At 42.3% G+C, this 23,459-nt stretch overlaps 1 protein-coding gene across 19 annotated transcripts in view; it reads left to right on the top strand.

Moving 5' to 3' along the window:
• The first annotated feature begins 213 nt into the window (after positions 1–213).
• Positions 214–23,459, top strand: part of LOC122419223 (collagen alpha chain CG42342) — a 131,868-nt gene continuing 108,622 nt past the window's right edge. For 17 of the 19 annotated variants that reach the window (XM_043433603.1, XM_043433598.1, XM_043433596.1 and 14 more), the window contains exon 1: positions 215–1,947. In XM_043433603.1, the coding sequence (XP_043289538.1) occupies positions 1,599–1,947 (349 nt within the window). In that variant the 5' untranslated portion in view covers positions 215–1,598. Of the gene's footprint in view, positions 1,948–23,459 lie in introns of all 19 variants that reach the window. The other 2 variants (XM_043433599.1, XM_043433611.1) reach the window with 1 other exon arrangement.

Genomic DNA, 23,459 nt, shown 5'->3' with positions numbered 1-23,459 from the left:
AGAGAGAGAGAGAGAGAGAGAGAGAGAGAGAGAGAGAGAGAGAGAGCAAGCGCGACAAGAGCTCGCGGCATGTGGGTGTCGAGAGTGCGGCGGGCAGTGGTGGAAAATGGTTCGTGGATCAGCGACATAAGCGCGGTGAAACCTGCGATCCACCGAGTCTCTCCGAACAAAGACGAAGAGACCCGAAACGAAGGGAACCCTCCACCGTACGGTGTTCTATTCAGTCTGGCTGCGACCGTCATAACGCGCGCATCGTCGAAACTTTGAATATACTTTCCTTTTCGATGTTTCATTATTTCTTTATCACATTGTCTCGATACTGGTCGAATGTGGGAAAGACGTTATAAACCAAGATCCGGAGCTATTAATCTTGTGTGAAATATGAAAAATTATTAATGATGATAAAATAAAGAAATAAATTAAAAAGATAATTGAATTAATATAAAAAACAAAACAAAAAATTTATTGCGCGACCAGGAACCACGTTCCTTCGGAATACAACAAATAAAAGGGAGCTAATTTACTTCCTGAGTGTTTATTATTATTGCGATCGAATATTCGACGAGTTTGGTTTATTTTTATCCCTAATATGGAATAAAGTAACCGAGGAAACAAGGATCAAGTTTGTGCGACTCGAAAGAAATCGGTGCTTAAATATTCATCGCGATAGCCACCGTGCGACGTGCTAGAGAGTTCAACGATTTCGTGGCGAATGAATACCGTAGAATCACGCGTCAAGGGGTAGTGGAAAGACGCGGGTTTAAATTTATTGAGAATTTATCAAAATTTCATCCTCAAAAAGCCGGAAGGCTTGAATCTCTGTGACCGGGAAAAGGGGAAGAGAATCTGCCGGTAAAAATAAAAAGAGGCGATTCGCAAGTGAGAATTGATCAGAGGAAAAGCGAAAGGGAATAAAATCGGTTCAATCTCGTGCTAGGGAAGGGAGATAGAGATAAATTGTGCTGCAGGGAGGTTTGTTTGTTAAGTGCGAGTATGGGTTCACCCTGAATCCTCCTCACATAGGGGCGGGTTTGTTTAACGGCGTAATCCCGACGCGACGAGGAAAGTGAGCGAAGAGAGATAGAGAAAGAAGACATGGATTCCAGATGGACGATGATGACGCGGCGTGGCTTGTAGGGATCGGTTAAGGCCGAAAGGATCGTGCGGCATTTAAAATCGATAGAAGAATCGATCGTTTCTAACGACGAGGTGGTGGACGTCAGCGTCACGCTTGGCGAAGGCGGTGGAGGAGGAGGAGGCGGAGGAGGGGTGGAGAGGCCCGAAAGGAGGGGCGGTGGAGAGGCCTCAAAGAGGCTAAGAATTTCGTGAATGTCTCTAAAGTATACTCCAAAATTGAAGCTTCGTGAGAGACTCGAGAAAGAAATAATGAACGAGCCTAAATAAAAAGAAAAAAAATAAAATAAAGATATTTTGTTGGAAAGTAACTCATGCGAAAAGAACGATTGAACTGATAAAGTATTTCTTCCACAGTCTTCCTTTATCGTTGTTCAATAAACGTATGAAACTATAGCCGTGCTATAACCAGGAAATAATTCATTTAAAATATTAGATAAAAAAAAGTATTGACGTTGAAAAAAATGGAGTCCGAAAAGAAATGGCCACCAGGCACGAATCTCGGCATGCCAACAAAGAAATCTCAGGCTATGAGCATCTCGAATTTCGCGATGCTCGTTATGTGCGTTACGAGCATTGCGATATCCTGTATCCTCGCATACCGCGAACTTAGACTCGAGGCGAGAATCGCGAATCTCGAGTCCCGCTGTCAGAATGCCGAGACCAATATGGATCTCAAAGTGACCGCGATTCGTCGAGATATCGACGAAATTATCGCTCACGAACAGCGTGCGGCGGCAGCCAATCAGCAACGAGACAGCAGTCAATTTTTTAGGAACAAAAGGGAAATTCCCGAGTGCAACTGTCCAGCTGGTAAGTTTTCGAGCGTCGTTAAATATGCTTTTGTTTTTATTTCATTTCAAATAGGAGAATGTCTAAGCTGACCCAAACTAAGAGTGAAATTGATCAGTTAGATTCTGCAGGTTTGATCGTACGATAGCCTTTATTGAAGACGTTTGACAAACGATGAGGTTAAGGTCGATCACCAAACTTTGTAACCTCAAATTTCTCAGGTCTCAAGTTAAATTAACCGGAAAAAATTAATAGGTTTTTCCTGGTCACGTCATATTCATGATATTCGCAGGACCAATAAACATTTGAAATATCGAAGGGGAGTTTCCATTCCATGGAAAAACTTAACAACACCATGAGCGAATCGAAGCGATTTGAGAAAACCATCATAAATCTCGTGACATGTGGAAAAATATCGAAATGTTTTCACCTCGGATAGACGTTTTACGAGTTGTTTCACGTGCCCATATTTCGACAGATTGCTGCGAGAAGAAAAAGCAAAAAACTATTGAAAAAGGAGGAAAGGAGAGAGAGAGAGAGAGGGAGAGAGGAAAGAAAAACAATCTTATTTCAGTCTGGAGGGCATATTTGGCGAGTATCGTCGATGAATTCCGGGGAAAACTTCATACCAACGTGTTCAACCTTCACGAAATATCGTCTCGTTCGTGTATAAACTGTCTGACGCAAACTTGGGGTTACAAACTCAACCGCGGGCAACCGAGGGTGCATTATTATGAAGCTGGGATAGGATAATATAGAACGCAGATAGGGATATCGGTTTCTCGTCGTGAGAGTTCAAGGCCGAAGATCCTTCGCTTCCCATCCTCTCTTTGGCCTTAGCCCTCTCTCTCTCTCTCTTTCTTCTATACTTGGGGCAAGTCCGCAAGTGCCTCTATCCTACCGTCCTTCCGGTTTGAATATTCTAGAATATTCGAGATTTCTCGTGAGACTACACATCGATGAATGACGTTATGCGAACGTACATATATGAATATGTATACGCACATATGTATCGTTATGTTGGTCTAATTGCTCTGTGGTCGCTCTAAGCTCTCATAACATCCCCCGAGAATTTTCTGGGATTGATTGCATCTGGAATACAATTTGCTTAATACGTACTTTGAACCAGGACAATATTTCGTGGTAAACTCAAGTGGCGTTTATGATACGAACGTTCAACTGAGATTTATATGTAAAAAGATGGTCATTCGGTGAGTGCTTTTTTCATAAAAACTTACGGAGTTCTGCACGAGTGGTCTTGCGGAAAACGAAATGAAACTCTCTTATCGTTGTGAAAATAATTCAAGTTTGAGAAGTTACCAAACTGCTGGAATTTGGGACTTGTTTAAGGAATGTTACCGACTAATATAAATTTGTCGTGTCGTCCCCTCAAAAAGTGCACGGAGGTCTTATTCGTCTACGACACTTTCAATCGTCCTCACCGTGTTTGAAAAAATTTCATGTTTTTACCATATGTTTTTAGATTGGCAATATTGGAAAAACAGAAGAAAATTCAAATGAGTTTTATTTAAGTAAGTTTTCTCTTTTTGATTTTGTGTGTGTTTTGTTCAACTCGAAAGAAGAGCTTCCTGTGTTAATGGCGATGAAAATAAAATAAAACAACATTCTTGTTTCTGATTTTTTGGATTTATACTTGATTACAAAGGTTGTCAATCTCGTTAAAATATCGTCAAGATGATGAAAATTATCTTATTCCGCACGACTAATCAAGGTAACTTTGTGAATATACTGAAATGTCTGTATCCAACTATCGATATAATTGATTGTTCCTGACATCGTGAGCGTATGACGAGTCTTTATTGAGAACTTCTTTCACTCGTCACACATTTCTGTACTTTCTGAGTCGAGTGAGTTTCTTTCGTCCAAAGTCTACGTGGAGGTTGTCCCGCTACTGGACTAATTCTTCCAAGATTCAAGTAGTTTGGTCAAGTTACGGGTTCATAAGTCTATATTGAGACTTCTTTCACTTGTGAGCTTACTACTTGAAGAATCCGAAAATTGTGTTAAATGACGATACTAACCGAAAGCATCCATATTGCTTTACACAAGCCTGTGGAGAGATTTTATTCGCTTGTGTAAACGATTCTTGAGTCAAAACACATCCAGCCAATCTTGAGTTGATTTTCTTATTCGTTCATCATCTAAATTGTATCGCCAATTCTGTTTGCTTTACCAAACCGGGTGAAAGGAAATCAGGTGGAAGAAAAATCTCTAACACACCGGTATTTCTCACCAGAGTACTAATAACGAGAAGAACGTGTCCTAATTCACGTGAAAGAAAATTTCTCAATTTCACAGCAATAACAACACTCTAAATCCAAGTGTTTTATTGCTAACACACATTAAGTGTGTTCTGTACTTAGCGCCATAAGGAAACTATAGATTTTTAACACACCATAAAACGTGTAAAAAGTGACCACAAGAAATCTACAATTTGCTTACGGCATTAAGTACAGAACACACTTTACGTGTGTTGGCAATAACACACTTGGATTTACAGTGAATGGCGAGATACATTCCTAATAACTTTTTTTCCTCTCAACATTGAATTATTCAGTTTCATTTAAACCTCCACTTCCAACTGGGTTGAAAGCAGACACATCGGGACGTCATTTTGAAAAAAATCGTTGCATTGATGATTAGAACGCTTGATGATTGGAACTACCCTGGAGTACGTGTTCAATGTGTTTGCATACGTAAATATAAATCCATCTGTATTCATGCTTATGGGAATGTACGTTTGGAGGAGGGATTTTGAGATTGGGATTGATAGAAAACAGAAGTAGCGATTCAAAGGCCGTTGCTAATCGATCAACCTCTCTTTCACCACCGTAATCTCTGGTTGCTTTGTGGGTTCGTTGGGTTAGCTGGAGCGTCCCAGACTCCAATATTTCCGTCTTGCACTTACTTTACATCACCCTGGCACACTCTCCTTCGTGTTCAATGCGGTTTTCTATACACATACACGAGACACTTACTTTGTATCCGGACAAATCGGACTTCATGAACCAGACCGCAGTCTCTTCTATCAGTTCAAGTTGGTCCAATTCCAGGATCGAGCATTTCTTCCAATCTCTCTAGCTGTCACGTTTTTGCAGTCTTTCGTCCAACACAATTTTTCCAGTTTCTCATTTCACACTATCACATCTTAGTAGCTGATTGTTTCTTCAATTGTATTTAGTCGCTAAAAATTCCTGAAGAAAAAGCGCACTGAGATGTTGAGTTCTCTCGGTTTTTGTCATAATTGTGACAGCTGTTTTATTTTTATCAGTTACTTCCGCCCCTCACCCTCTCTCTGCCTTCGCTCATTACTTCGTTTTTCTACAGCATCGCTGTTACACTTTATCCAACTTTTGCCGACCGATAATTACATTTATTCCACAATCAGTAGGCTCTCCTGCGTAATGAAATCAGCCCTGACGCCGGGCAAAAGAAATAGAATACGAAGATCGGGAGAGAGAGAGAGAGAGAGAGAGAGAGAGAGAGAGAGAGAGAGAGAGAGAGAGAGAGAGAGAGAGAGAGAGAGAGAGAGAGAGAGAGAGAGAGAGAGAGAGAGGAAGGGAGTAATGAAAAGGAAGAAACGTTGGGTCGTTTATTTGAGAGAAAATTGTCCTTCCCTCCGGCTGTGCTTTGTTCATCCTCATCAACTTTCTCTCTCTTTCTCTCTTACTCATTCTCTTTCCGGTTTTATGTCTCTCTTTTGATATGCTGTTTCTTGAGAGTGAGATTAGTGGATTAATTCCGTTGGACATTGCTTTCTGTCGCCCGATTTTCTCTTTCTTCTCCGCTATCGCCGTCCTCTCCGTACGATTGTCGATTTCGCTGCTTCGCTTCTTTTCAATAGAACACTTAGCGCACCACAAAGCTCTACCAAGCCAAGATGAGGTCCACGTACTATGGGATGCTATTGGAAATGTTTAGACAGTCCGTGAGGGAAAGTAAAAGGAGAGCATGCAATTACGGATTCCGATTAAAACAGCGATGAGAGAAATTCATCCCGGTTGCCTTTTCGCGTCCGCACGGCTTTGCTAGTATTGTCTATGCAAATGTCGCCTAGCATAGATCATTAACAGGTCTTTATGGGAACCTGACAGTCCTGTACTATTTCCTCGTCCGTACCTTTGTTGTATTTTAATCAGCCTCTTGGTTGTCTCAGGAATTGAGTGTCGCAAAACGACGCTCGACAATCTTGCTTTCATATTCATACGATTTCAAAATTTACGACGCTGAAGTTCGCAACGTTGGAGTCCAACGAAAAAAAACATTTGTTATTCACCAATTTTTTATTTTACGAAGTGTCGGTGCAAGTTGGAAAACTACGAGTTGCAAATTCGGCAGGGAACGAAATTGGAGAACTACTGAAATTATTGGAGAGTTTTTTTACGTCATTTGGTTGAACGTTGCAAACTTCAGCGTCATAAAAATTTTCCAAATCATCGTTTCAAATTCCTTGATGCTCATACCGATTTTATCGAGAAAAATCCATCAAAAATAAGTGCCTGAAGGTGTAATTACAACCAAAGTTGATAGTTGAAAAAGTAACAATGTCGAGGCGCTCAATTGTGTATACGAACGAAATATTGAATGTTGTATTCAGGCGCCTAAAGATAGTGGAAAGGCAAAAACGAATATGAAGGGTTGAGGTCTTGCTCGGGAACGAGCAATGAAAAAGTGCCCTGGCGTATATTGAGTGCAATTTATCTAGTCGATCTAGTGGATACAACGTGCAGAGGTTTCGCGAGGTCTCCCCATGGGGGATCCTCTTTGCGCATTCTCCTTTACCCGGCAATTAAATTAATTAGCTCTATGCCTTACGACACAAGATCCCAATTCTCGATTTCTCTAAAGGCCTGTGCGTGTTGGTTGGGTCCAACGTTTTACAGCTCAGACATATGAGATACTTATAAATTTTTTATCCTCTGAATTTGTTGTTTATTGATGTAGCTTTTTGCTTCCGCTGAATTTTTCACTGCCTTCGAACGTTTCTTTTCAACATTTCACTTGAGTTATTTACTATTTTATCGTTAACGTAATAATTTTTTTACAGCAAAATAAAGATAATGTATTATTTTGATAAAGTTAATTCCACGTTGATGTATCTAAGGACGGAGAGACTATTTATTGGCTCTCCAAAAAAAACTGTCAATCGAGTCGCTATATTAATGACTATTAACACGCTTCCGCTCTAAAATATCGGATAACGGTTCATAACGACTGTATAAATACAATCTTATTTTTAATCCACTCTCTAATTCGGTTCCAATATCCGTTTTCTTTCTTTTAATTTTTTTTGCAAACGGTTTCCCGACAGCTTTCATTTCTAGCTGTCAATGAACAGTCAGATTCGATAGTGAAGGGAAAATTGGCGATGATCAATGAATTGTTCATTTCCGTGACACGATGGGGAGGCAGAATTGATTGCTATATTCGATAAAATTCATTCGGCCATTAATTTTGGTATTTTTCAATTCTTTATTATGCTATTCTCAATAAATTTCTCTTCAATGATTTGTAATTACGAGTACGGAAAGACATAAAGTTAGGAATTATGAGAACAGTCGTATAATTTAACGAATTTCAAGGTAGGGAAAATATGATTTTTTGCTTGGTTCTCTAGCCGTAATTGCACATTATCAATGATATATGCTTTCATACACGCATAGATATGCGTTTATATGTATGTTTGGCCCTCGATCCGAATGTATATAATAGTTTTAGATTCTCATTATATACGTAGCTAGCGAAAAAGCTCTTTGCCGTAAATTGCAGCATCTCGAAGCTCTCTACAATCTTCGGCAAATATTGTCACACCGCTTTCCCGTATTTTTCTCTCTTGGCGAAAACCATGCGCGCTCCACCTCCCTCGAGTGCTTCTTCCATACGTATATACTCCCTCGGTAATGGCTCTGGATATGAGAGAGAGAGAGAGAGAGAGAGAGATTAACTGGGGAGTTGATGTGATAAAGTGGAAACCGAGGAAAAAAATTCTTCAATGAACCAAGCGCATCCAGTTGATTGAAGATCTAATGGGGTCAGCATTTTTCGGTTTTTTTTTTTATTTTTTTATTCTTTTTGTTTGCCAATCCATTTTCGTATTAATTTGTTCTTTCATCCATCTATTTTCTTAAAGTCTGCTTAAAGCTGCTTCATAATCATATTTTCGACGAAGCGAACTTGTCGTTTGAATTGTCAATTGAAATTATTATTCGTTCACTTTCAACCTTATTTTTTATCGTCATAATTTAACGATTCAACGAAAATTGGAAGGAAATAAAGTTAATGAAACACGCCCCGAGGCAACGGCAGACAAGCCAAAGAAGCCTGTGCACTTAATGTCAAATATAAACGAGACTGAAGCACTTCCAAATAGCGGATGAAGTTTGAATGGCCCATTCCACGATGGATGACAGCAAGACAGAGCCAGAGATAGACCGAGTAAGGGAGAGAAAAAGAGGGAAAAAAGAAGAGTATTCGATGAAAACGATTTGGCCAAGAGTTCCTCGACGGAGTTAATAAAATTTCAGATCACCAGATTATTGCCATGACCATACCGTAATTTCATATGCTTAAACTCCGAGTATAGACTTGCAGCTCCGAGGAAAATCTTTTATTCATTATTATTGATCTCATAATCCAAGCGTTGCTTCCAATTCTGTGTCCTTTTGTTCTCAACTTCAACAAAGTCGTTAGTTCCTCTCGATTGGATTTTTTTTACTGACAAAGATTCTCTAATTACCACTTGCATTTTTCAGCTTTTTATCGAGGAATACTTCAGTTCGGGTGGCAAAATTTTTCACCCTCAATAACCACGTGACATTTTCTCGAACGGTTGAAAAGTGAATGTTCTAAAATCTTTCTCAGAATCCATCCATTCTTATTCTTCGTATCCACAAGATTCCCCACACCCCGGAACTATTAATGGAATCTTCATTGAAAAAAATGAACAGCAAGTCCCCGATGCCTGTGTTCTAGTATACTAATTTTTTTATGCGCCGCGGACGAATGATTGGCATAGAAAAATCAGGCCATACCGGGGAAAAAATGTAGAGCAAGGAATAAGGAAGAGGGCGAAGAGGAATGTCATGTTGAAAAACGAAACTGGGTTTTAATCCGCTTGTGGGACTTCTAAAATCGTTTCGGACACTCGAGGGAATAAGTTTGGAGCGAGGAGAAGCCTCGTGTTGCCGGGAAAATACAGCCTCAACGCGAAGCACTCAAGCTATATGGGACAAAGCGACTAATTCTCTTTCACACTTTGGGAAGGAAGAGCACGAGATAGGCACTGATGGAGATCGAGATAGATGGAGAGAAAAAGGCAGAAGGAAAAGCGAGAAAAATGAAAAGAGAGATAGGGCGAGTCGGGAACAGGACGAACTGGGTCGAACTGTCTAAACTAATAGTGCGGTGGAGGAACGATGATGCGAATCTGACAACCAGAGGAACAGTTGATTAAAGTGAGGGTTGCTTTCGAATTTAGTGCGGGAGATTCTATCACGATCTTCATCTGTTTTTCAAACTTGTCCTATATTTCCTGTCTCTTCTCTTCGTTTTTCACGCTCCCAGCATTCATTCATTCCGTTACTTCACGTCCCGTGTCCCAGCACTAATTATGCTAAAATGCCCTCGGTAATTGAACTCTCGTGCCAAACGTAATTTCTTCAAATTTTTTTCTCTCTTCTGTCTCTCCTTCCCTCCAGCTTCCAGCTCACAATCCACTCTCGCCGAAAATTCAAATTTCTCATTATCACGATAAAACAGAACTCCAAAGCGATGAAGGGCCGTGAGAGTGACAACGCGATGTGACTCCAATTGTCATAGAATTAAAAAGCTCCGGCTGCTGTAATGAGAATCAGCATTTCAGCTCAATCACAAACAACCGCCCCATCCTCAGTTTTTTCTTTCAACCATTCAGAATATTTTAAAAAATATTTTCTATTTTCTTGAATCGCAACATGAACGGAACAAGCACGACAATAATGCCGGGTAACATTGAAACGAGTCGAGGCAGCCGTGAGGCTGCCTGGAATTTGCAGAAATTCAAATGGCACATCGCCGATTGCACTCGCGCTAAAAGATTAATGGCGGAATGAAAAAGATCGTAGTGAGAAAAAAAGAGGAGAATTCGCCTGAAATAAAAGAATAATGAAAGCGTTGAAACCGTTTGTAGTACTTTCAGACGACAAATTTCTGGTGAAAGAGAGAAAAAAGATCCGACGTTGAAAGAGAGCGCGAGTGTGAAAGTTTTCAAGTGATCATGACTAGGCGACTATAGTTAGGGAATACCCGCGGAGATCGTTCGAGCAGGTTATGCGTGTTTATGTATTGGGCGAAGATTCGAGTCGCATCGACAAACGACCGAATAAAAGACGAGACGCGTCTATAAAAAAAAAGGCGGCAGAAGCTGAACGCGGCACTAGATTACGGCGAGAATGGATTCAGAAGTGCCGCAGAAAAATAACTACGCCGACTTTGTCCTTTATGTTTACGATCGTCTTTCTAACAGGCCCACTCCCTCCTCCTATTCCTTTGCACACCCGTAACGAGCCCTCATTATCGCAAGATTATTGTACAAGAGACGGGAATTTGATGTCGTAATAGGCAGCAATGAATTCATTGACAAGAGAGCGACGACAAGCGCTAATGGTCGTTTTCATCATTGTGCCGGCTCAATTCCTGTTTGTTCCGCATCTATACATGTATGTTTGTATGTAGTATATACGAAAGTACCTATGCGTCAAAACCCTGCCGCGTTTGCAGGCATATATTTCAAGAGGTCCGTGCGATTGTGTATACCGAAGCCGTTTCATGATATTTTACTTTATATCTGAGCGATATGTTGACATTCCAGATGTTGGAAAAGCTTGATCTATGAAAGGGGAGATTCAAATCGCAAATTCGTCTGATCGAGTTCGAAATACTCGGAATTTTAGGGAAATTATTGAAGCATTTTGCTCTCTGATGTACCGTATTTCAACTATTAGTTACTCCAATGATGCATTCGTCCCATCAACCCCTTCACCGCACCGCAAGTACCGCAACACTTGTCTGATTCAAGATCTCATGATCCTATACGCTATTGGAGAAACAAATAATCGAAAATTGCTTCTCCGCAACTTCGGTGTCTGCTGACTTCACGTGTTATCGAACGACGCTGAAGTTTGAAAGTCCAACGAAGTGGAGGAAAAAAATTAGTGATCCACCAATTTTTCATTTCACGAAGTACCGATGCAGGCTGAAAAACTACGAATTGCAAATTTGCCCGGGAACGAAATTGCGGAATAACTGGAATTATTGGAGGGTCTTTTTGCATCATTTCGTTGGACGACTCCAACGTTGCAAAATTCAGCGTCATATGTTCGACATGATTTTTGTCATAGCCTGTAGATGGCACACCCTTTTTATACATCATGATATGTGTCCCAACATTCATGAGGCAGCGACGTATCACTTCTTCACTCTTGGTCTTGTAATCCGCTCGCATAACTCTCCTAACTCACCTAACTCGCATAACCCGTTCAATTCAACCGTGTACTTCGTACTACTCATATATCAATAGGTATATTTCACATTGTAAAGCAACTTTACATACACCCTAATGACATCTGACTCTCTGCTGCCGGCTCTCTCATTGATGCATTTAGTGTGATTGACACTGCGTCGACGCTCAGTATAAGATTAATATACCGGAGTCGCCAACGACGTGCTCCAATTTCGGTCAATCGGCAGTCCGTGAGTGAGAAGGCTTTCGCGTTCGCTACGAATAAATATCTTTGGGACAATTTTCACGGTTAGCCGATTGAATAAACGCGCGACCGCAAATCAGTGGAGTTTCTGTTATTTTCGGTTCGTTTAATCTCACGTCGTGTGGGGAAGGAAAATTAATCATGGATCGTGGAATATAATGAAAAAAATAATAGTATGTTTATTTGATGGATTTGAAGTCGTAACCGCGGTATTTCGCGTGAATGAACGCCGTCACGGGTGTGAATAAATAGGAATTCCTGCGGATTGAATAATCATAAAAATAGTCATTTTTAAATATATTTTTTCTTCTCTATCGCACGGATTCTTTCGTTTGATATTTAGCGCACGGGGATTTGTTTTGCTCTTTTGGCTTGTGCATTGTGTCTCGTGATTCTGTCGCCACGCGGGCTGAAATTTTTTTCCCTCGGCTCTGTTGCGCGGCTCTGTCTCGCGCTCCTCCATCTCTTTTTTGCGCCCTCATGATTGAGTACGACAAATAAAAGTCTAACAAAAGTTATGTACACGTTGCGCCGAACGAGTGTATTTTCGTGCCCCTTGTCCTCTTCGACTCCTCTTTTTTCTTTCAAATATACACTCGGATACGTATATGTGTAATTTTATTCGTCGTCATCCCTTCGACCGCAAAATTTCATTCCTTCACGTTTTTTTCTCTTTCTCTCTCTGCCCCTCTTTATCTTTTTTCGCCCTCTAATGTATGTAGCGTCATGCCCGCATCGTTATATCGGGAGCTCGAAAAGGTTTATTAAAGCTGCTCTCTCTGCTCCGAAAGATTCTCGCTCGGCGGTTTCCCGCCTCGCTATGCAGAATCATGAGACACGCGGGAGAAAAGAAGATGTGGCGCGTGTGGTTTTCTCCTCTTGTTCTCGAATCGCCTCCTTGAAAAAGGTGCCATCGAGCGGTGGAATAAGACAACACGAGGGCAAACATACTGGAAAGGGTGGGAGGAAAACGTGGTGAAAATCCATACGGCCATGACTCTTTACGATCTCGTTGCATCGGATTTTTGAACACTTTGGTACATCGAAAACTCATCGATTGACCACACCGTCGCGTTATCGGCTCCTCCGATTATGCCAATCAGACGATCATCGAGGGACAATATTTTTGAGGTTTCAAACTTGAGAGTATTCGTAACAATCGCCAATAACGACTTTGGCATGCTGAATTTTTCTCCCAGAGCGGATTAACCTACGAACCCTTTTCGTCGTCGTTAATTCGTCGCCATCTCTTCTGGCAAAGTTTCGAAAAGAAGGGCCTGCTCGGAGATTGCTTATATTTGCTCGAACAAACGAATTCGAGCTAACAATGCTCTAGACCTGTGAGTGCAACGCTCTGCAATGCTTCTCTGAGACTCGGTGGCAGCCGAGAAAACCGGTCGGACTTATATATACGTGCTGCTGCATATAGACGTACAAATATATATATATATAGATTCAGATATCTGGAAAATAATTGTGTCCACATTTTGCCATCCCGTCTTTTTCGTCGTCGTCGTCGTCGTCGTCGTCGTCACTGCTGCTGTCCACTTCTCAATGGAGTATTCATGGTGGAAACATTTAATTGACCTACGCGTCGTTTGTTCCTTCTACGATGCATTACCTCCGTCCTCGTCTCTTTGCTTGCTTTAAAGAATACAAATTTACGTGATCACGTTGTGGCGTCGGCTTACAGAATTTCGTTCGTACGTCGCTCTGGTTTTGCGATTGTTTTTATCTTCAAGGTCAGAGATTGTGAACAGCTGAGTAAGTTATTGATCGGAATAATTTTATCAGGCTATTTTTTATTCCGGTACACTTACAAATACCTCGAAAAGTTCTGTCAGAAGTAAATTGTACTGATATTTAGTTCAAAGCACGTTATGAACGAGGCAGGGTCAAGACCGTTATTACCGAACTGTTGAGGGCAATTTTGGACATCGAGTTAAACGGCTTGTTGTCCGGCCCTCGAGCGAGAGCTTTAACTTTGTTTTGGAAAGTGGTTAAACGACGTTATATCAATTTCGGCGGTGATCGCGCTGGGGACGTTCCCACTTTGATGTATCTGCGAGCAGGTAATTTTGTTTGACAAAATAGCACGGATTCCATCGGTTAATTTACTTGATGAATCAAAACTTTGATTTTTATCATAACGAGTTGGATATTGCAAGTTAATTTTATTATCTCTGTTAACGTACGTTAAAGAACATTTCTTCACTGTTTGAGTTTTAAATGAAATCCGAAAAATCGTGCTTTATATTTTTCCTAGGGGAAATTGGAATGATTGATCCTGATATTAGGATTTCTGGACAAAAAAATGATTAGCAAAGCGGAGGAATTTGTGAAAGTTACGAAGCCAATGGTCAACCCAAATATTTGGAAAAGAATAGATCGAGCGAGAGCAAATGGGGATGGTCTTTTCAGATAGCATCGAAATCGTTCCAATGGATGGTAATGCGACTAGTTCTGATGTATATTTGTGGCCAGTCCGGCTTCTATTGATGTGAGGATGAGCCGCAGCCACCAGTGAAGATAGATCGTGCGAGAGTGGGACTAGCAAAGCGAGTCAGAGTGAAAAAAGAAAATAAAAACGAGAGAGAGAGAGAGAGAAAAAGAAAGTAAAAATGGCTGGAGGGTCGTTCCGTCCCTAAATAAGGCGCCGGCGTTACCGACGAGAATCCAAGGGTTTGAGACCAGCAGATCTAAGCCCCAGAATAAACACCCCTCGCACGTTTTGTCTCTTCGCACGGCTCAAAAAGAGACGAAAGAAGGGGGGAAGCAAAAAAAGTACTCACGCTTGATATACTGCACAAACATTATAATGTGCTCTCGTAGGTTCAACGAAGCGCGAAGCTTGCTCGACACTAGTCATAATCCAGGTCAATAACCATTTGAACCTCGATTGTAAGTGAACACTAATACGAGGGAGTTGACGAAACTACCTCGTGGAAATATTGTATTTTTTATTTATTTTTTTTATAATACCCCTTTGGAATGAGATCTAATCATCTCCTTAATTGACAGCGCTTTTATTAAATCGTCTGATTAAATATTGACTCGTTGGCACGTGCATCGATGAGAGTTCGGGAGATGGAATCGTTGTATTCGAATGCCTGTTTGACCCCGATATCCAATCGAATCTGATAGAAAACAGGGGAGAAAATCATATACAGTTCTGTGATGGATCCAGAGTAGACTCTGTGCAAGCTGCCTGATCGATTCTGTCACTTCTCTTTCGACTCCTCTCCGTCTCTTTCCTATATATAAGAATGAACTGTGAAGTGCGCGAAACGCTCGGGAGAAATAGAATCTGCTTTGAGAGAAGCGGAAATAGAAGCTGCGCCATGGCATAATAACCTCAAAATTCCGAGAGTGTGTTGATAAAACATTAAACTATCATACGGATGATATATCGAAGATACGAAACGCTCATAAATCCAAGTCTGGTACGCAGTCATTGTTGATTCTCGAACAATAACGTTCCAATTGCCCCATCGATTTATATCGGCCAATAAGAGGGTCTTGAATCGATAGCGCAGCGATAAGATCAGCTGGAAGTTAGAAAACGTTGCGTCTCTTTTCCACCCATGCAGTTTTCCTGACGTTGCTTTTTTCCTTCCTGCCGATTATCATCTCCGGACCAAATGTCGCGAGGGCGGATTAGCGAAGAGAATCGAACAGAGCTAAATTGAATAGATTTTGTGAAGATGCGCAATTGGGAATGCCTCAAAATAGGCGTGATCCACGCCACTTAGCACACGGAATGCAAACGAAATTTTCTTTTCGAATGATAGAAATATCGAGAAAAAGACAACTTGAGTTAGGTTTTTCGTAACGAATGCTGTGACCAACGCGAAGACACGGTGGGCATATCATCGGATGTGTTGAATCGAGTCGACTTCGCGTCTGCTTGCTTACAGAGCAAGAAAAAAGGTTCTCAGGACGCAAGATCGTTGGAGAGAGAAGCGGGGAATAGAATGATTGCAGCGTGCGAGTGTTAAAGCGAAATCACAAACGACTGGAGGAAGGAAAGATATAAGGAGAAAGGGGGAAGGGAGGAGCGGAGATGGAGAATGAGCAACGTGTGTGTATACGGCTGATGTTGTATTAGGGGCGGAGACACGAGGAATGCGGCTGCGGTATTCTCCTACCAAGTTCCACCACTTGGCATCTCACCGATGGATCGGAGTTGTGGATAGAGGCGAAGAAGAAGCTGCAGCATCCAAGTAGTATGTGGCACCTTAAGTCGTTGGGTGAACGAGAAAGACAAAACGAGGTCGGCAAGGAGGAGGAGGAGGAGGAGGAGGAGAAGCGGAAGGGAAATTTGCGAGAGTGTAGCGACCTATGGCTGTGCAAATAGCGCAATAGAGCGGGGAGCATCCTCGGCATATACGACAGCCTCGTCTGGTACGAGGGTTGTGGGGTCCAAACTACAAGCTTCATCCCCCTTGCTATATGCCACGAACATTAGGTACACGCGGTGCTAACCATCACGGAGGAGGCAAAGGGGAGGAGGAAAGAGAACGGAAGATCGGTGTGCGCGCTTAAGTGGGCAAGGTAAAGACAGAGAAACGAAATGCCAAGAGCCAGGACTCCGAAACGCGGAAGAAGATGCAGCTATGACCAGGAGCAAGGAAGTTTAGGAGAGACCGAGAGAAGGAAGCTAGCTCCGGTTCACTCCGAGTTCCGGATGGTGCTTTGGTGCTCGAAGGACCGAGACGGGAAATGAGCAAAAGAGAAGGAGATTCTCGCCTTATTCGCCTTATCTGTCGGCTGACACGCCAACCAGGAATGGCAATATGCCGGCTTCCGTTTTGTCTCGCCGGAATTCGTATTAAATCCGACTCGGTCTCTCCAAGGGAAATCTCCTCCCTTTCGCGGCATTGGAAAAAGACACCGATTGGCTAGAGGGAAAACAGAAAGAGAGAATGAGAGCGGGCGGGAGATCGGCATCTATTTTCAGCGACGCCTATGTAGCTCGAGTTTTACGAGGGAAGGATGAAAAGAGAAAAAAAAGAAAAAAACGGGGCGAAGCGCAATGGAATTTTGCTGTATGAAGTAGATTTCCTGCCGATTTTGGATCTTCTCTCTTTTTTTTTCTCTTCTCTCTTGGGCCACCTATAACTCGCATCGAAACCGATCGACCCCTTTTAATACTGGCTCAATCCCTTGGTCTCTTATTCCTTTTGTTCTCACACCAGCCCAATTCATCCGTTCCTCTCTTATTTTCTTCTTTTTCCTCGCTTCCATCTCCTTGTCTGTTTTCTCTTCGCGTTAAATCACCTCTCTTTCTAACCCTCTATCGCCCTCTTCCATTCTTTCTCTGGCAGCAGCAGCACCAGATATGCTCTCTTTGATTCGGGTCGCGGGTGCGACCGCACTATGGCGTGACGAAATTATATGGTACGAGAGAGCGTCGAGAGATCTCCTCCCAGCATAATAGCGTATTATTATGTCAAAATTATTATCATGAGATCGTCTATTAGAGAGCCATCGCCGCCGCCGACATCAGCTTCCACGACTCGTACATCCGCGATCGAACGATTTTGTAATACGCGCCAAGCGGGACCCTCTTCCGTACATAATCACGAGGCGAGAGTAAACCACGCGACTACGCACCCTCAACGAGACATCTTCTTATACCTGAAGTGTGAACCTTTGCCCGCGTCTTTATAAGACCAATCTCGGGAAAACGCTGTATCCGCCTGGTCGCTTTGGCTCTTACAAAAATCTGCGTCACCCTCGAGTATTCGGACAGTTGCCTCGTTTAGAAGGAGAACAAGTTTTTTTTTCTTTCTCTCAAAATAAAAGGATATCTTCGTATACTTATATACGAGGAGGCTTTTGGTGACCCGGCGAAATGAAAGGTTCAATTTTATTGGACATTCGCTTGTGGTCAAAAGCATAGTGCAGCCTCTCGAAGTTTCGCTCCGCACACTCTAAAGGTCAAGATATTTTCTAGCAAGCCTCTACGGGTGGTCAATTTTCTTTCTGGTTACCCTTCGGCCCTCTTCTACAGTGTTGTCCTCCAGCACCGAGGCTACCCTCCCCCCTTTCTATTCATCGCCCCGGTCCATTTTTTCTCTCGCTGAACCGGTAGAGATGAAAAACTTGGGCCCGTCGCACCTTGGACCCCCTGCGATTTTCCTGTTGTGAAAGATCCGAGGATGGTGAAAACATTGGCACCTTCGATATATACTTTTCTGAACGACGTGGCTGATTGCTTCTTTTTCCCGTAGATAATAAATCCTCTGTCGAAGGCTGTTCTTTTTCCACGTTCGAGGCTTGATAGAAAAATAGAATTTTTCTTCCGATCAAGGTACACCTTGGAACGGAATCATCTCGGCTTAATGGAGAATTTATATTGGGAGGGAAAAGAGTTTTTCGATGTTTATCGAATGAGAAAACTGAGCCGTGGACGTTTTTCAGAAAATGCTTACTCGAAGGGGTCTGTACATCATCGGTATGTAAGTTCGTGCTCAAAGTTCGAGACTTCAAGAGACTTAACGCTGTATATATTACGCTCGTTAAGACTAGAATTAACAGTGTTTTGTGCGTCTTTGTCTTTCGCACAGCTGCGGCTGTAATCCGTTGGAATTATAGTCAACGCGTTAGTTGGTGCGTTCTAGAACGTTGGAAGATAATAGTTGCTCCCTCCAAGGGCTGTGCGTTGCCCTTTCTCTTCATTTTCTTTCCCTCTTTGTGCCTACGTTGACGCGAAGAGAGCAAGACAGAGTGTCACTTGTTACCGAGTTGACTAAGTTTTCCTCTAAACGCGAACGTAACATAAGTTCTCAAGATTTGGCGTTCTGCATTAGTCTCTGATGAGTGAGTCACTGAAGAGTCGACAATACACTGCTGACAAGTTTTCGCGAACTTTATCGGATGGATACACCACGCAAATCACGCTTGAATTTCTGTAAACGGCCAGAATATAAAAATTTTTTTCTTTACAATGCGCTACGGTTAATCATATTTCAATTGAATGAGGGGCAGTTGATAGAAAGTCTCGATAAAAAGTACATAATGGTGTCCGGCCTAAATAACCACGTTCAAAATGACCAACGAACAAAATAACCACGAGAATAATAAAATCGTCATTTAAAATGAACCTTCAGTGTGTCATTATTGGAATATGGAAAATAATGAAAATGTTCATTTGAAATATTGATTGCGGATCAACATGAAACCCTATGCGGGATTTTCATTACTAGATTCGTTGTTTTTGACAATAAATTTATTGTTTATTGTTTCTAACATGTTTAACATCTCGAGATGTTTCGAGGACTGCAGTTTTTTTTTCCTTCGTACCGGCAGGTTCCTGTGTGTGCTTTTGTTTGTGTGTATGCTTTCGTTTGTTTGATTGTTTGTTTTGGGACGTTTAAGTTATTTTGTATATCGATTATTATTCATCACGCTTCTTCTGCTCATGGGTTATATTGTTTATCGGTTTTTTGTCATGATTATTTTGTTCGTTGGTTATTTAACCAGAGGTTATTTTGAGCGAGGTTATTTAGGATGGGAACCGTACGCAATAGCCAAACGACGAAGTATCAGCCTATTGTCAATGGAGAGACGGAGCTGAGAAATATTTAATCGGAGTTTTTCTCCCTAGAAGTTGCAGGCAACATTGTCACAGCTTTTGCACCGGAGCGTGTATCTCCTCTCAAAATAAACTTGATGAGCTTTCTCTCTCGATTTGCCCAGACAAAACACTTTTACGCGTGACCGTTCACGTAAACGAGCTACTTACTTAGCTGCTCCAAAAGAAGACTCAGCTCAATGAGTTGAGAAAAATAAAAAAGGGCAAAGCGGAAATAGAGAAAACTCTGCAATGAGAATGTGAAAGAAGGAGATCCGTAGAAGGATATTTAGTTTGCAGAAAAGTTTCGAGATCCGAACGAAAGCCTGCTCATCTGATTCTGTATGCAACTATTACTACTGCTCGGACGAGAATTAGACGCAAAGTGGAAAAGTTGCTAGACACGTTGACGAAGAGAGCCAGAAGACCGAAGGAAAAAAGCTCCCTCTTCTTCATTCCTCTTATATTTCAGACTTTAAATTGTACATAAGTGAGTAAATGCCAGAAGTTATGCACGTATATGAACAACAATATACATGTTATATATGTCGAGTGCATAGTGCTGCTAGATGTCTGCGAATATCTTCCGGCGTACTGGAGCAATAATATAAAGGCACCTCTTTTGCTGTCACTCGTGAGACTGAGAGATAAAACTAGTGAAGAGAGAGTACTCTCACTTGCCGCACTACACGATAGTATGCACAGCGTTCCCGAGAGCCCACCCTCGCGGATAAACAATGCTTTTCAGCTGAAGAACCCTTTCTCGTATCTATGGTCTCCTTTGGAAGCAGCTTTTTATTCTTATTTTCTTATCTTCTTTCTCTTTTCCTCGTACTGTCTTCCTAGCACGCTTATTTCTTATTTTTCTGTCTTCCTCCTTCTCCGTCTCGGTCTCTTCGTCTTTGTCTCTTTCTCGTTCTCCTCCTCTGTTTTCTCGACGACTACTCTTCCTATTTGTTCCTCTGTCCAACTCCACTTTGTTCTCTCTTCTCCTTCCTTGGCATCTCTTTCCATCCGTTTTACTGTTTCGCTTCAATTCCCCCGTCTACCTTTCGCTCTTGAAATTCGAAGGAAACTCGGATACCGGTGAACAATGTTCGCCATTCGCCCGAAGATCCATGATCCCGAGCGTCACCCGTTAATCTTTACTGCGTCTTCCTCCCCCTCACACTTTTTTCTTTCCCTTGTCTCTCCGGCCTGATGGCAGTGTTTTACTAGTGCACCAGTCTCCTCTCCATTAAAATTTTCTCTTTTGCTTATATTTCGACGTGTGCTCAGTTCAATCAACTAGTTGAAATTTCACTCAATACCACGTCACGCCAATCGCGGCAGCTCTATGATTGATCTCTTCTCTCAAAATTCAAAGACTTTCGACTCGAACGAGACGATGCTCGTTCCCCGATCGTATCAAACACAGTTTTTTTTTAGTGCAAGAATAATCTCGTGAAAAAAACTAAAAAAAATACCTGAACGGTTTCGTTCCTCGAGTATCCGGCCGGGTGTTTCGGCTATCGGAATCTTGAGACTCGATTTTCGTGTGCAGATATTGCGAGGAGATTGTCCGAAAAGCCTCCGGGAGTTTTGGGTTTCTTTCCGATCTCCTCCCAAGTGCATTTTGTTTTGTTTCGCCACTGAAAACTGATCAAATACATTAAGATCCTCTTTCTTTTATTTTCTCGTGTTTTGTGCTTCTATATTTTAAAATAGAAAAATCTCCGTATGAGAAAAACCGATAGAGAATTATCCGTTTTAACGGGTTTTTATGTTCGATGCGCTCGTTTTCGCTCCATATTTCATTTATTCTTCTCGACGTTCCAAAGCTAATTTCATACTCCGTTCTAAAAAAAAAATTGTTCCAGCTTCGACTGATTATTCGACAAGAGTGAAGACCGTGCGAGAAGCTTGCATCCGCGGCTGCCCGTTGCTAAGAAAAATGTCACGAGCCACGCGAATGTGGCCGCCGTGGGTTAGAGATTTTCGGTATAGTAAAACTCTGGCAATCACGCGAAGGAATGAGCAACAGTAGCGGCAGATGTTGATCCAACTCTTGCGGTTTTGTCGCTCTGTATCAGACCATGCATTCATATATACAAGCACACAGAGCTACGGTCGTTCGTTAAGAGATGAACGAGATGTCGACGTCTCAGTGTGCGGTAGATCGTACCTCAGTACGATGCCTCGGTCCTCGCACACTGCGCACAATGCACACACTCTGTGTGGACGTTGTTCAGAAGCGATATTGGAACTTGGGACGCCGCACACGCCGTACTCCCTCGCTCCGTTTCGCGGGCACCAGAAAGAGAAAGAGAGAGAGAGAGAGAAAGTAAGGGAATGGTATAGAGAGAAGGAGCGAGAGAGAGAAAATGCAGAGAGCGCGCCGAGTAGCTCGGTAATTGCATTCCCGTCAATGTATCGACCCGCCTAGACTATATACGATTCTCACTCTCCTCTTTCTCTCCCTCTATCCCTCTCTCTTTGGCTTGCTCTCTTGCCCAACACTTTCGGCCGGTTCTCGTCTCTCGAGAATCGAGAGCCGAAGCACGAATCCTCCACGTCCATTACCTTTCCAATTCGATTACCCGTGCTTCAATCACGAGATTCATGTGTTATATATATCCATATATAAGTCCCTTTTTATCACGCGTTACAACGCTCTTTCTTTGTTTCACTCTCAACCTCTTTCTCTTTCTCGCTCGTTGTCATCCCCTTTCCGCTTTTCCCCATCCTCCGGTTCCTCCTCCCCTAGAATGATCGGCTTAACTCTGCTTCAACGATTCAACATACAAACTCCTACGCCCTTCGTTTTTTTTCTTCATCAACCGTTGACTGTGGAAAATCAGGTTTCCCAGACTAATCGCTGCAGTTCCTCGATAATCGACGATATTCTTTTTATTCTTTCTCTTTTCCAGTCTTCGTGTATTGCTTCCCAGAAGGTTTAAACCTCAATCATCGCCCGCTCCACATCGGGGATCGCCGTTAATGATAGTTTCGTCGGGATTTCATGTTTATTCATTCCTCAAAGGGAATAAATGCGTTTTATTCTAGTTTTTATTTTACTCTGTATACGGCACATCGATTTTTCCGAAGATTCGATCCAACTGCAATCCAATGGCCGCAGAAAACTTCAGTCAGCATTTCGGATCTCATAATTCAATCGTTTACGGAAACACTTTTATTGTCAATCCGAATACGATCGTAATATTTTTTATGTTGCAACGTAACATTATTTCCCACGAGTAAAACCTCCGGTTTCCAGGCTCTCCAGGTCGAAATGAATCCTGGACGAAATCCCTTCTTCCTGCTGCAACATATAAGGGAAGCTGCAAAAGTCTCATCAAGCTATCCAAATTGAATTTGTCGGTACTTGAATTTTCTCAATGCGAAACACGCCTCTTAGCAAACACAGGATCCCTACATGGATCTGACAACTGGCAGCGTATATCCGTGTCCACGTAATGTGTCGTATGGATGTATATACCAAAGTATACTCACAGTCGAATTGTTTCGTTACGCCGAATTCGACGAGGCCGCGCACGTGACGCGTCCTCGGGCACTTTGTACATATTCTACGTGGAACTGCCACGGAGAATTGTGTTATGGTGAACGAGTTACAGTGATATATAGTTAGCAAATTCTACTGTAACATCACGGAGTAAGATGTACCTTCACATTACAGGACGTTTCAAAACGGAAGATCACGACTCCGTTCGCTAGATTCTGAGAAGATTTTCGTTGGACCGGTATTCTCTGTCGCGCCCCCTTTAGACGGCACTTCGATTTTCAACTCGAAGAATTGAGGCACTGAAACGGAAACGGTGCGATCCGTATCAGACCGAATTTTTGAAGCCAGGTGCCAAAATAATTGGTCAAATTTTCAGGCAGGTTGGAAAATTCGTTGCTGAAAAAAAATGAGGCCGAAGATACAATAGTATATTACACCACAAGGGCAGAAAGTTTGATATTCCTGCACTGCGCGTCACAATGCCCGAGGCGAAGCCGAAGGCATTTGACGCGCAGTTCAGGGCTATCAAACTTCTGCCCGTATGGTGTATACTATTTTTCTTCATAGCCGGTCGAAAGTACGTTTCTTCCGAAATACGCAACTATCGATAGAAGATGTTTTGATGCCTGCCCCCGACATTTGCTGCACGAGCGAAGCGAGTGCTGCTGGTCGGGGGGGCAGGCATCAA

Source organism: Venturia canescens, chromosome 1 (assembly GCF_019457755.1).
Source record: "Venturia canescens isolate UGA chromosome 1, ASM1945775v1, whole genome shotgun sequence".
Taxonomy (NCBI): Eukaryota; Metazoa; Arthropoda; class Insecta; order Hymenoptera; family Ichneumonidae; genus Venturia; species Venturia canescens.
The sequence above is the reverse complement of the archived record's forward strand: the minus strand, read 5'-3'. Positions and strand labels throughout refer to the sequence as shown.